General features: G+C 43.1%; 1 protein-coding gene across 1 annotated transcript in view; it reads right to left on the reverse strand.

Moving 5' to 3' along the window:
• Window positions 1-1,410: 1,410 nt before the first annotated feature.
• LOC105694468 (cadherin EGF LAG seven-pass G-type receptor 1) overlaps window positions 1,411-14,262 on the reverse strand; it is a 76,072-nt gene continuing 63,220 nt past the window's right edge. The window contains exons 4-8 of the mRNA XM_012415156.2: window positions 7,380-7,639; window positions 4,047-4,148; window positions 3,776-3,962; window positions 3,199-3,285; window positions 1,411-2,982 (exon numbers count right to left, since the gene is read on the reverse strand). Coding sequence (XP_012270579.1) covers window positions 2,929-2,982; window positions 3,199-3,285; window positions 3,776-3,962; window positions 4,047-4,148; window positions 7,380-7,639 — 690 coding nt within the window. The 3' untranslated portion in view covers window positions 1,411-2,928. The remainder of the gene's footprint in view (window positions 2,983-3,198; window positions 3,286-3,775; window positions 3,963-4,046; window positions 4,149-7,379; window positions 7,640-14,262) is intronic.

Genomic DNA, 14,262 nt, shown 5'->3' on the forward strand with positions numbered 1-14,262 from the left:
AGTAGAAATTGCCAGCGTCTAAAGTTGACATAGAAGATTGGGAATTTCCAAATCATTCTGCACCGCGGAGATAAACGAGACCATTTCTGGATACTTTAAGAAAACTTTTACCGATTATTTATGATACAATATGATACAATATGATGAATGATATAATATGGTAGAGAAATTATACTTTTCTATCGCACATGAATTCACGTAGCAAGTTTGCAAACGTGCGTTATGCAATTTCACAGCTATATTAAATTAATTAACGCGCTATGTGAACAAACCCTTGGCTTAAAAAAATTCTCGGGTTTGTGAATTACCAGGGAAAATAAAAACCGAGGGTCTTAAAACGCGTTTAATGGGTTTTCTTAAGTTCGGCATCGATAATTAATTATCTGGTGCAGTGGATCTGTTCTGAATAGCGGAAAGTCCTCTCGCAGGAAGTTCCGCTCTCCTTATCGCGCGGGGTGTAAGACAGTCGGTTTTATTTGCGCGGAATTGTCGCCGAGAGCTTAATTGATTTCGCAGGTAATTGTACGACTCGAGGAAAACCCGCTTAATTAACGTCCTCATTAACGGGCTCGTGGCGAAGGGATTCTCGGGTTGGTTTTTCGAGCTGCGATTCGCTCTCTGCAATTCTTATCATTAAGCGTGCCCCCCGTAATTACGATTATCAAAACTCTTCGGGAGGCACCGCGCTCGAAACTCGACGTTCCACCTGATGATAAAATAGAATCCGACTAAGGCACTTCGAGGGATCGTAATGAAAGCTCCTGGATGTAATAATAAATTGCCCCTCTCTGTTCCCGCCTCGAGCCGTAATTAAACCTGGCGCGGAATAATGCTCCCCGATTCTCGAACCGTGGGAAAGAGCTTTTTTGCAGTTACTTTTTCTTTTCGTAACACCGTTGATTTTTCACATAGAATCTGCGTTGTTTAATTGACTTTCATCGTTTTAATTCTGTTCCATGCGATTTTAAAGTACCATGCTCATGTAGCGATATTTTTTTTAAGTCATACTTAATTTTTCCGGATAAAATTCTGTATGTACCACCTTGATATTCTACCGCATCTTTTTAACCAGAGAATTTGTTTACAGGTCCTTAATTCGTAAACATTTTGATATCTTTAATTTATGCAAATTTTACATTTATAAAGAAATAGTTTATATCAAAAAGTTGATATTTACAAAATTCTTTGCCGACTTGAATGAAAATTCGGGTTACTGAGGGTTAATTCATCCGAGTGATTAATTTAGTTTAGTCTAGTTGTTGTAGTTGCTATTTACTCTTTGGTTAAAAGATATCTTGAGATGGTTTGAGATGTCAAGATATTGTATGGTGGTATAATTTGAGTCAGAATTGCAAAAACCTGGGCAGCTCGACGAAGGTCCTGTAAAGTGACAAGGTCCTTTGATAAATCTTTATTCACTATCCAGTACACGTGTGGATGTATGATAAAATTACGGAATTTCGTGTAATCGCTTACAGCAGTTCTTTGCGTCTCTAGGATTTGTCCGATTATCGATAGGACAATGGGAAGGATCTTCTTATCCAGCTTCACGTATATCTCGATGAAAGGAATTGTTCCGCAAACAATCAATAACAATTAATGTGGATAGATTTATCTTGATTTTTCGAGCGACTTAAATGATAACGATAATCAGTGAATTCGCGTATCGCAGATAGGGCGAGTTCCCGTTTTTCTAAATATCCTGCACTGGGAAAAAGTAGGGTTTAACATAATCGCAAAAGTTGCGAAATAAACGCCAGTTCCTGAAAAGGGTATACGATCGGCAACAAAGTTTAAGTTAAGTTACCATTTGTCAAGTTATTCTTTCCATAGTTGTGTATCATATCCTTTTTAGGGGCTGACGTTTACTTCACGACTCATTTTTTTTTTCTCTGAGCGATCCTTCATTTCCCTCAAAAGGGATCCGCAAAACGTTCTCCGAGGTCAAGGAGCACTTCAATTTCATGGTGCATTTCCCCTCCCTCAATTTTACCTTTCTGCGGGTCGACCTACTATTTAATTACGAGGATAATCCTCCGATTTAATAACCTCGATTTTCCGTAATACACTATCAAAATAAATCAATACATCTCCTAAGTAAATTTAGACATTTTTTGTCCTTCTTGATCTACGATTAATTTTCCTGTAGGGTGCTCGGAAGGATTTACCCGAAGAAAAGATCTGCTCGCGGTTAATCATTTAACAATTAATCCTGGCAGATTCTTCCTGATCTCGGGATCACTATTTCGAATCATTGGAATGATATCAGCGTGCAATGATTTCCCTTGATTTACGATACGCGAGATCCTGCATTCCCGGATATCCTGGCTCCTTTTCCTCGCCAGGAAAAGGACCCGCAAAAAGAGCTCCTGGACCAAGGAGCACTTCGATTTCATCGTGCACTTTCCTGACTTTTCCTTTCTCCTGCTCGTCCTCCCCGAGGACTTCGGTCCAAGGAAGGACGACCAGGATCCGTTCTTTGAGAGCAAAGAGTGAACGGTTATCTACTCTACTCTGATATGTTACTCCACTAATACACAGATACGACTTCTATTTAGTCCCCTCTCTCTCTATCCTTGCATTTCCAATGTCTCCGCAAACGACGAGTCCAGCCTCGAAGAGCGTTTACTTTATCGCAAACCAACTCGAGAGTGGATTCCTCTTTTTTTACCTTCGAGGATTAGAAAAAAAGCCTCGATCTTCCCCATTTCTTTGGACCGTTTAACGACTCGTCGGATGAACTATCGCGATTGGGAGGGACTCGAAAGAAATTTTCCTTTAGTAAAACTTCGGTGTAAAAATAGTGAAGGCTCGTCCGAGGTTCTCTGCCGTTTCTTCGTTCGCGCATCTCTTTCCATTTGTAGGTAGATTCTCATCGGGTCGGTCTCCGTGGTTCCTCGTTTTTATTTTCGGTTGATATTTAGTCGATTAGACCGGGTCTGGTGGAGGAGCCAATAGCTGCATGCTCGAGGACGTGGCGATCTGAAACGCGAAAATTGATTTGGCATGTGAATGTCAGACCACGTGTTCGTTTTGTGTATTTTTTGAAACGCGACAATTCAATCAAGAGTTTCATGAAATTTCGAAAAGAGGTAAGAGGTACGAGAGAGGTTCGATTCTCGTTCTTGTAACATTAAATTGCTTGTTTTTTTTCCCCCCAAATCAATTTGAACGGGGAATACTTTTTGAGGAAATTACCTGCTGATTCGTCTGTTTGTGTGCTTTTCTTGCGTAGACCTTCAGCACCCTGCAGTTGCAAGCTACCGCCAGGGCCACTATCAATCCCTGCCGACAGAAGATAAAAAGGTCGAACTTTAAGTGGTTCTTCAGTGAAGGACCTAAGCTCCTTAAAAAAAAAGAAAAAAAAAGGAAGAGGGAGCAGAAAGCTCCTCTTGCCATCACGGACGCAAGAATGAACGCCAAACAGTTTTCCTCTCAATTCGAAAGGCAATCATTTCAAGAAACACCAATCGCTTTTTAAAAAAAATTTTAAAACAGACTTCAATTTTAATAAATTACAATCTTTCAATAGATCGAATAAAATATCCCAGCGTTACTAGCTGCAATTAAACGCGTTACGGTTTTAAGGAAATCAATTAATGTCATTTATTTTAATTAAAAAACATATATTTCTTCGGGGCAATTACAGGTTTTTTTTCTCTCAAGACCCTGCTATTTAATCCAAATAGGCGTTATTTAAGGAAATCAGTTTTTTTTTCTGAATGAAAATCAGTTTTTTTTTCTGAATGAAAATCATTTTTTTCTTCTTATGTACCTGAAGGGAATGTCCCGTGCAGAAAATGGCCCACATGAATGGCACCTTCCATACTCTGGCTGCAACTCCGCATCCTGCAACTGCACCGATAATCAGGCTGACTTTGAGGAAGAGTGCCAGTTGCAAAGCTCGTCTCTTCTTCATCTTTTCCCGCTGTTTCACTTCGAGCTGCATGCTGCACGTATACCTTGAGAATTGAATATACCCTTTGAGTATTTTAAGGGATGCAAATGGGCATTACTGGATGTTCTTGGGCATTCTTGGGATATACCTTGCGACGATAGCTGCATGGACGAGATAATAGCCCGAGATGAGTAACAGGAGGATGATCGACAGACCATAAGCGTAAACAGTCGCTTTCGTGCCGAGGAACCTGTAAAGAAACGAAAAAAGCTCCCGTTAAAAAAAAGAGTCTCAATAAGTGGAATTAATATAATAAACATTGAGAAAGGAAATTATGTGAATTTATTCCATGGCTTTTATACGGTAAGGGCACGCTTCTTTAAGAACCATAAAGCTGCAGAGATGAAGTCTAAAGAGATTAAGAGAAAAGGTGGAAATTCCTTGAAATTTATCACTGGGGCAGAATGTAATTCAGATTCGTAGTTAAAAAAAATGGCCACCTCCGTGCCGAGGACTCGAGAAACTCGGTTTAAAAATAAAATAAGCTCCCGCAGCGGGGAAGTTTCTTTCGTATCGCCTTCGCGACCGAGAACTCTTTTCGAAGGGATTTATAACGACTCTGAAACTTCGTAAGGGTTTAAATAAATAGAAACTCGAGGAGGCATTCTTCGGAAAAAAAACAAAAATTTCTCCTCGATATGTTGAACTTGTATGACATAAATGTATGTAGTGTAGGATAAATAAATTCTCAAATAAGTAGACGTAGCTTGAGTTTATATTACTTCTGCGTCGGAGAATCTTCAATCTCGAGGTTGAAAAGGACTCGAGGAGTATCGAAGGTAATCGATCGCTGGATATATATTCTCGCTCCACCATGGAGCAAGGAGTATATAGGACATGAACGGATATTTTACAGAGATACTTGAGTTCAGCCAGCAGAAATCCGCAGAAGTCGGATATTACCTCGATAGCACTTAATTGCACTGGCTTTACGGGAAGGAATTGGAACTCGTCTCCTGGAAGTCGGGGAACGATTTATGACGTCCTCGGAAAGCTTTCATGGCTCTTCAAAGTGTGGAGCGGTTCTTGGTGGGCGTTTTTTTTACGGTGCCCACCAACGAGAGAATCCCCCAAGTGGCGAAAGTAGTTAATCGTTTGAAGTTTACGATGAGGAACCGCTCGATATCGAGGACCTTATAAAGCTCTGGATAGACTTAACATTTTTAGATATGAAGCAGGAAAATGTTTTCCAAACAAAATTGTTTTCACTTTTATAGTCGCCAGGAAGCAGGAAATCCTCGAAGTGGCGGAAGTAGTTAAAGGTTCGAAGTTTACGAGAGGAAATTGCTCGATATCGAGTATGAAGATATGAAGATTCCGGTGGTCGTAAAGTTGCTTGAAATAAGATCTAAGATGAGGAAGTGTTTCCCGAAGGATTTACGGAAATATTTCATCGTCAGATTGCTTTCCTGTCAAATGTTTAAACAAGGTGTATAAGTATAAACCGAGGACGCCTGATAGTTAGAATTTGTGATAGCGTGATGTAAAGTCCTTTTTTATGTGGTACCAGGTGTGACCATTATCCCCATCCTCCTAGTAAAGAAAAATAAATGTCATGGGGAAGATGACAGGCTTGAAATCTCCCCGATGTTCGAAATCCCTCTCTCGTCCTTTAAATTCCTTATCCCGAACTCCCCCAAGACCATTAAAGAACCGAGTCCCCCTCAATTTGTAATTGTCCGATATCGAGTAGGAAAACCTTTTTCGTTTCACGTGAGCATCGTTCGATCTCTTCGCCACTTCAAGGCGAAATAAAAAAAATAAAATGAAAAATAAAATAGACGGGAAAAAAACCGAGTTTATAAGCGAACTTCTCGTTTCGTTTTCCTCCTTCCGCTTCCCTTTTACCCGGAAACTTCCAAGACGAGGAAAGGACTCTCCGGAGGCAGGACTTCTCCATCTTGATCTCCTCTTCACGTTCTTCAACGAAAGTGCCTCCTCCGGTTCCTCCTTTGATTCTTCTCGCAAGAACCTCCACTTTATTCGCGCCGCAAAGCGGCTCTCCCGTTTTACTTTTAAGAAAGGAATTCCTCGGTCCATCTCGGAGGTTTCGGTTTCACGTGGGTTTCGTTTTAGGGATGAAAGGACGCATCAAAAGTGGTTCATCGCAATTTTATCTCGGCCCCTGAAGTGGAAGTCACCCCGCAAAAATGCCCTCCTACCCCTCGAGGTACGTACATACGGTGAGTAACTTTATTTACCTTGTGTACCTAATATCGTGTACCTTAACTTTCTCGCAGGCGAGCCGTCACGAGGAGGACGGAACGGTGGAGAAATTGTCTCGAGGAAAAATTTTACCGAAGCCACCGAACCCTGACTGAGGAGAAAAAGAGGATGAAAGTGAGATTAAGTTTTCAGAGGATCTTACGAGGACCTCGAAGGACGAGACTGAACGTACTTGTAAGGATAAAGCAGGCTTAGAAGAGCCATTACTGTCGAGTCAGCCCTGAAGGGGAGTCTCTCCCTTTTATTTCACTTTTCCGGTTTTCTTTTTTTTCTTTTTTTTTATTAGAAACGAATAAGGATAATAATCATATTTTAGCCCCAGGAAGAGATTTCGGTTGACTGCCAATGTCACGTTTAAAGGCATCGTTGATTATAGAGGTTTCAGGTAAACCGAATTTCTAGAGGATAATAGACCGGAACTCTCAATTTCACGGGCAACTCTCGGATGTATGAACTCCATGATTTCCTCGTTTTCCCTCAAAATCGATAAAAAAATAGAGATCCGCAAAAAACGGAGGGAGTAATGGACACGGATTTTCCTCTCTCCTTTTCTCTTCTCCGATGGTTCCGATACTTTGTTACCTAGAATCTGCATTTGCCCTGTAAATTGGTTATCCTCTTTTACTTTTTTTTTCTTTCAATCACAAAAGTTACTCCACGTTATATAATGGATTATTTTAAGTTCTTGAAGATAATCACTCTCATCGTTACGTGTAGTAGTTGGAGGATTTTACCACACGTTTACAGGCGGTGACTGGAAATTGTTTTTTTCTTCGCGGTGTAAACGAGTTCAGGAAAACGAGAAGTCTGAGATAAAAAGTTACGTTGGCTTCAGAAATTGGGAAAGGTTATTTAAGAACTGGACGAATAAGAAATTCAGATTTTAGGAAAAATAACCAATGCTTTTTGAGTTTAGTTTTAAACTCTTTAAGTTTAAACTCACTTGGATTAAAATGCATTCCCCTTTAAATTGCTTCTCCTTTTTTCAAAATCACACCGTTCTCTAAACTCTTCAAAATTATTTCACGTTACACATCATTTATTTCAGGTCCTCGAAAACCAGCATCGCCGGCGTAAATAAAGCGTCTCGTTTTCAATCATTCGGACTGTGGGCAAAATGGTGGGAAAGAGTTGCGGAAAAAATTGCGGGAAAATTCCCGGTAGTCTTTTTCCTCGAGTAAAACTAAAAGCTCACCAGCAGTTGAAGGGCGTTAAATCCTGGACGTTCCAAAAGTCGTCGTTTTCCCGGCTCTGCAGCATCGTCGCGACGCCCAGGCCGGCCAGGGGAGCTCCCCAGGCGAAGATACTGTACTTGAGGTAGGTCGGGGGATCGTCGCAGCGCGGAATGGCGGCCACGGTGGAGTAGAAGTGATGGCACATCGCGGCTAACCAGCAGAACACGGAAACTCTCACGTACTGCAGACTCAGTCCCAGAGAGATGCAGAGCTCCGAGTCCTGAAAGATATTTATTATTTTATGCGTCTGTGGTGCATTATTCCTTACCTATCCGTGTTCATTTCGGCACGAGTAAACGGACTCCTCTTTTTTGGAGAGAACTGTTTTAATCAGATTTTTCTTTTAAGTGAAACTTTTGTAGTGAAATTTTTCAAGTGAAATTTTTCAAGTGTAATTTTTTATGTGAAACTTCCTTTCCTTCACGTAATATTAAGCGACTAGGTAACAGATTATCTTATCAACGACTTATTGGCACTCTTCTAAATGTCTGTCCTTTATTTATTTCATACAGACATTCTCGCACAACTCTCTGCATATTGTAAATATTCTTTACTACGAGAAAAATGGGAAATTATTACAACGAAATGAGAAAAATTAAGCGATATTTTTTTTTTGTGTTGCACGTTACTGTTTGAAAAGTCGTTTAACATAGAGTGACATTTAAATTGCTGATTGAATGGGTAAATGGGAATCTCGAAAAACGAGGGGACATCAAGATGTCATGTCGATGAAATCACCTGGTTGAAAAGTCACGTACGAATTATTAACAATAAATTATAGGCACGCGGTGCATCGATTGGCGCGGGTCGAGTCATCAATTAACATAGAGGATGCATTTTAATGCGCTTCAGATCGCCCCTGGTTTTGATTTTTTTATAAATCTTGTGGACTGCGACCTCGGCGGGAAATTGGAGAGCACGTCGAAAGGATCGATCGAATTTATAGTCCTGACTATAATCTGGGTCCTACGCGTCGGACGTTAAATTATTATATTCATTTATTAACCCAGAAACGCGGGGGAATCGCCGAAGGAGAGCTCTAGGCTATTAATGGCAGTTACTTGTTACGGAATGGAATCGCGAGCAATGCCCGCTTTGCAATTTCTGAACTGGGCCGAAGTATCTGAAACCCCTCCGATAGTGTCAGGATTTACGTCCCTTCAATTGAAGGAATATCGATTTACGATTCAATGCGGATTATATCATTCTCCCTGGAAAATTAATTCTCCACGACATCATGTAATTATACATTTTTATACAATTTCCTCCAACTTCATTCTGAGAGGTAGCGAAAGAAAAGGTCAGAATTATGGGAAAATAGGAAAGAAAGGACCGGAAATGGAGCGCAAGGATAGGGAAATTCTGATTCGCGTTAGTGGTTCCTTTCGCCCAGGTTCGTCCAACTCAGATGGAAAACGAACTGCCTCGTTACGGTATTTCCACGTTCCCTAAAAATGTATTACGCCCTCCGGGCACGTGATACCGAAACAAATGATTTACGAGAGTGCGGCAGCTTCTTGTCGAGGGATTCCCCTCGACTTTAGCGAGTGCGATTCGCCGGGTTCTCTCGAGCGAGCACTTTTTAGCACCCCTCTCGGGAGAAGAGCTCCCTTAAATGCTCCTCCGAGGGGCTTTCTTTCCCCAGGAGTTACTCGTCCAGTCCTCGATCGAAAAAAGAAGAGGTCTAAATTCCCAGACGTATTCATTTGAGGAAAAAAAAGCGCCACCCACCGAATCTTAAGGGCGCATTTTACTCGCCACATGTCCAAACAACTTTACGAAGTCCTTCATTTGTACAAATGATCTCCGATGATAGTTTGTCGCAATACTTTATCATAAATAAAAAGTCACTACTTCCGTGGTCTTTTTTAATTAAGCTCGTTAAGGTTATCCCATATGTTGCCCCATGGTCACGATTACGACAATTGTGGCTTTCCTGGCCGTTCTCTTTATCATGCAATTCTCTGGGTGCAGCGTTACTTAAAATTCATCTAATGACAAAACTTTTCGACTATACTTTCATACGCGACATTCATCTAATACTTTCGAATGGAATATAAGTCGCGTAAGGGCGGATAATAGTTTGATAAGAGGCACTCGGCTCGCGAAAATAGGCGAATGGACCTTGGGGGTCCCTTATCGAGCAGTCGATCGGAGAAAGTCCCGTGAAATTTCGCGTCGATCGTTTTCCATTAAAGTGCCGGTATATCCGGCTTTTATGGGACGTCGATTCTATCCGGCAGCTGCTCTTCGGGCTGCTTTTATTAGGGGCGTCACGTGCGCACCGCGGTTGCAAGAGCAGTTGCACGTGCGCCGGGCCAACCCCGAAGGCTCGAAGCTGCTCCTGAAGCTGCTTCTGGCCTAACACCTGCTTACTTTTCCCTTCTAAGACGAGGTTGCAGTATCCCCGGGAAATACTTCACCGAAAAATCTATCTTTATCCCCGGAATATCGTTTTATTCCCCTCCCTTTGCCCGATTTCTGTTCGTTCCTCCTTTATCATTTTTGTATCATCCGTTCTAATATTTATATGTGCATTGGGTTGAGACATAACTTTAACTTATTTTTTACGATTTGAAGAAAAAACCGTACGATTATGCCTCAATTCAATAGTCTTTATTGTTAATTGGTGACCATCAATTGCTCTTCGGGTTATCATTTTTAAGAGATATCAAGCACGTTCCTCGGCTGTCAGGCCGACATTAAAGGATTGCAGTTGCACCTGCAGCATACTTTTCCCTAGTTCCCTTATTTATTTTTTGCAAAAATTAATCACTGTTCGATGTTTGGCAATTAGCAACAAGCGTACTTTTCACTCCAGTTTACTTTCATTTAATTGTTAATAAAAACGCGGGGTCGAAATGTGGCGTCAAGTGGCTTGAATGTCGATTTACGTTCGCGTAAGGGAGAGTGGAGAAACGCGAGGATATTTTTTCCTTAATTAAGAGGGGAAAGAGTGCACAATGGTCCATTACGAACGAGGACCGGCAGAATGAAACAATTCGCATAAAGCAGATTTTTGCTTTAGAGCAATCCGACATTGCGCTTCGCATTAATTCGGGCGGAAAGTTGGCCGAATTAAAATCATTATTTCCCGCAATTGCGTTTAGCGTGCGGCTCGGCCGTTCGTACTCTGTACGGAGCGTAATTCCGCAACGACCACTTTTCGCGCACCCGCGCGGACTTAATCCGCTTCATTTCTGCGGAATTTATCGAGAGTCCTTAAACAATCTCAGCTGCGTCGTCAAATTAGAGAGTTCCGGTCGAAAGAGAGGGAAATAAAAGTTAGTAACCCGATGGGAAAAAAATTCTCTGCGTAGAAAGAACGCAGTGGAAAATGGGGTTGATACGAAAATTACCCGCAGAGACTTTCTTTCCGATATAGGAATTCACAAATCAACCTGTAGATTTAAACATTAAGATGCACGACAGAAATCACATATTTTATTTATAATCAATTAAATTATTATACCTAATATTTTTTACCAACGGTAAAAATTCAGACCTAACACGGCTCGACATCCGGAAATCCTTTAGAACTTTTGTTTTGATTACAGGGGGTGGTTTGCCATTTTTTGCGAGGTACCATACCACTTGACGATTTTATGAGAAGAGTAACATTTTTGACATTTACTCGAAAAATTATAATTCACCCGAGGAATTATTCGTTTTATTCATAATCCATATTACTCTATACCTTATTTTTCGATAGTGGAAGAAATTAACACCTCAGGTAATGCGACTCTAGGAATTTCTTGTGAATTTTTTTCTTCTGAAAAAAAAAGTACTTATCTCGGACAAGAACCAAAAGAAAGATTTTTTTTTTCGAAAAATGAAATTTCACTGGCAGCGCGTTTTTCCTTAGAACCTCCCCAATCGCGTGTTAAAGTTGTAGATAATTTGGTGCACCCAGTTTGGAGAAAAGTTTTATAAATATTTTGACTTTTTCGTGTGTATGCGTATATATGTATATATATCGCTTTCATATCACCTTACGTTTCCAGGTCGAGGACGGAACTCGTAGAAAATGACAAAATTCAAAATGTAACCACTATCCCCGTGTCCCAAATTTTTCGCAACATATTTAGCAACATATCATTTACCTAAGCTCCTCGCTGTGAGACTCTTTCCTCGTCCTGGCCGTAAAGTTCTCAGAGTAGGGTCTGAAAACTGAGGGTGCGAGATTTCGGCGTCAGCGAATAATCGGCTGCGGCCTAAAAACCGGGGACAGGTTCTTTTCCGAAGTTCTTGGAGATCCGTCCGAAACTGGTGTCTGGATCGTCCCCGTGTCCCGGAGGAAGAGTCGTCAGGGTCGGGACGAACCTCGGCCGCGAGGTCCGCGGAATGGTGATGGGTAAGCTCGAAAACGGGCGACGGGTGCGGCGAAAATCCGCAAAGCGGTCGCTTTGTCTTGATCCCTCGCGATAGGTCGATGGGATCGACGGCGATGGGCCCGTTGTCCGGGAGGGTGGTGAGATTCGGCGTGACCTCGGTGGAGGAATCAGGGTAGAGAGGGTCGGGGGGGTCACGACGAAGATCGGTCGCAAGGACCGCGGAGAGGTGTCGCGGCTCTTCCCAACGCGGTCGTTTCAGTCCGGTTTTTCGCGATAGGTCGACGGGTCCGTCGTCCTCTAGGGTGGAGGGAGCCGACTCGTCCTCGACGGGGGAGGCCGGAGAGTCGGGGACCAGGACCGTAGGGCCCACGAAGGGACGCCAGACGGGCGCGAAGACGACTCTCTTGCGCGGCGGAAGCTTCCAGTGCGGCCACTTTACTCTAATTTCTCGCGATAGGTCGTTGAAGTTGGGGATGATGAGCTCGGGGTGCAGGGTGGCGGCGGGGATCGGCGCGATCTCGTTGGATGAGTCGAGGTTCGCGTACTCGGGGAGGTCGGCGGTGGGGGAGGTGGAGGAAATGGGGTCGGGGACCTCGGGGGAATCGCGATCGGGGGATGCTGGCAAGTCGGAAATGGATGAATCGGGGCTGGGGGAATCGGGGGAGTCGGGGACCGTGGAGGCAGCTTCGCAACGGATCAAGACCGCGGGGCCCGCGATGGGACGTCGGACGGGAGGGAAGACGACCCGCTTGCGCAACGGAAGCTTCCAATGCGGCAACTTTTTTCCGATTTCTCGCGATAGGTCGTCCGAGTTGGGGGCGGTGGGGCCCTTGTCCTGCGCGATCTCGAGGGCGGAATTGGAGGCGGCAGAGATAGGGTTAGAGGAAGATTTGGGGTCCGCGACTTGGAGGAAAGGGATTTCCAGATCGGGGGAGGCGGGAGAATCAAGGACCTCGGTGGTGCCCCGGGCGCGGGACTTTCGAGCCTTACGTCCCCCCCTCGGCCGAGTACGCCGTCGCGGCATTTTGTCCCTTAATGGCGAAGAAGAAATCGAAAATCTCTAACTCGCGGTTTCCCGTGACCGAACTTAAAGCAGGGATGCCGTGGTACGCGTCCGGATGAACCTATTCGACGCGCGATTTCCTTCGTCCCCCGAGAGCCACAAGGTCCTGAGATCAAAAACAAGACCCAAGTTTCGCGTTAGGGAGATAGAAGGGATTCTGAGCGGAAGGAGAGAGGAAACGCTTCGCACACTTCTAGGCACGGACTGTTTTTCACTTCACGAGCGCGCACTAGATATGTCCTGCTCGGTCGGACGACTTGTCGTCGACTGTTCAATTTTGGGAAATATTCCGCTCCTTTATATACCAAAACTGACCCTAAGTTGTCTTACTTTAACTTATACCTAATGGGTCCCCTAAGGGGCCTCTCTGTCGGGGAAGAGTCGTGACGTCACCGAGGGCCTTCTCGTAAAGGGTCGTACGCGGTCAGGGTGTTTATGGTGGCGGTGCGCCCTGTGGCCGAGTGACCGGGTTACCGACTACCACCTGGGGGTTTACAGCTCTGTTTTTCCATTCCGTTAGGACGGAAGTTCGTCTTCGAGTCGAGAATTTCTACCTCGTGTCACTTTTGCCTCGTGAACGTTCGCGAATTTAAAATAGGTTCGTCAAACTTAATCTAACTTCCTCCGCCGAGGAAAAGAAATGCATCGAACCAATGAAATATTTTGTCAATTCGAAGAATGACTATTTAATTCAAATAAACTCGAATAAATTGTCGTAATTCCGAAGAAACGTTGCATTAACTTTATTCGAGTTTATTTGAATTAAATAATTATTCTTTGAATCAACGAGTTATTTCTTTGGTTCAATCACATCTTTTTCTATCTCAGGATATCTCTATAAAATATACATGTGTTTAGCATCACCTACTTTTTTTTTCTTTGTACAATTTGTTATTTTTCATGTAATTAACATATTTTCTTTGAATACATCCGTCGAACAATGGCGGCGCTGATATGCGGAACCGCTTTCAATTTATTGTCAGAGTCGCTGATATTTAGCAATATTTTGTCTGTATTGTACATACATGACAGTGGGGAAATCCTGGGGTTATCTCTGTTGGGGGTCGGGTCAGGCCTTCTCAGTTTCTCCGTCCCGAACCCTCAAATACATTTTCGGCGATGATTTGTTTGTCCCGGGTTAGGGAAAAACGGGATCGGTGTCGGAGAAGGGATCGGTCATTCGTGAGGCGAGCAAGGATTTCCCGTAATGGTCGCATTGTCACCCTTTACCTTAGGGCTATTATCTAGTCGTTAGTCTATTTGTTCTTTCTTGAATATATAAGGACATTATTATAGGATTATTTAGAAACAGAAGACTGTAACCTACAAATTTACAATACAGGGTGCTACAACAAGGTGGACCGATTTCGGTACCCTTTTTACTATGAATCCAGTCGATTTTATGTCACAACCCGTACTGCAGGAATTTTTGAAGAAGTCAGGATT

This window comes from Orussus abietinus, unplaced genomic scaffold (genome assembly GCF_000612105.2).
Source record: "Orussus abietinus isolate OABI.00-Male unplaced genomic scaffold, Oabi_2.0 scaffold20, whole genome shotgun sequence".
Classification (NCBI taxonomy): domain Eukaryota; kingdom Metazoa; phylum Arthropoda; class Insecta; order Hymenoptera; family Orussidae; genus Orussus; species Orussus abietinus.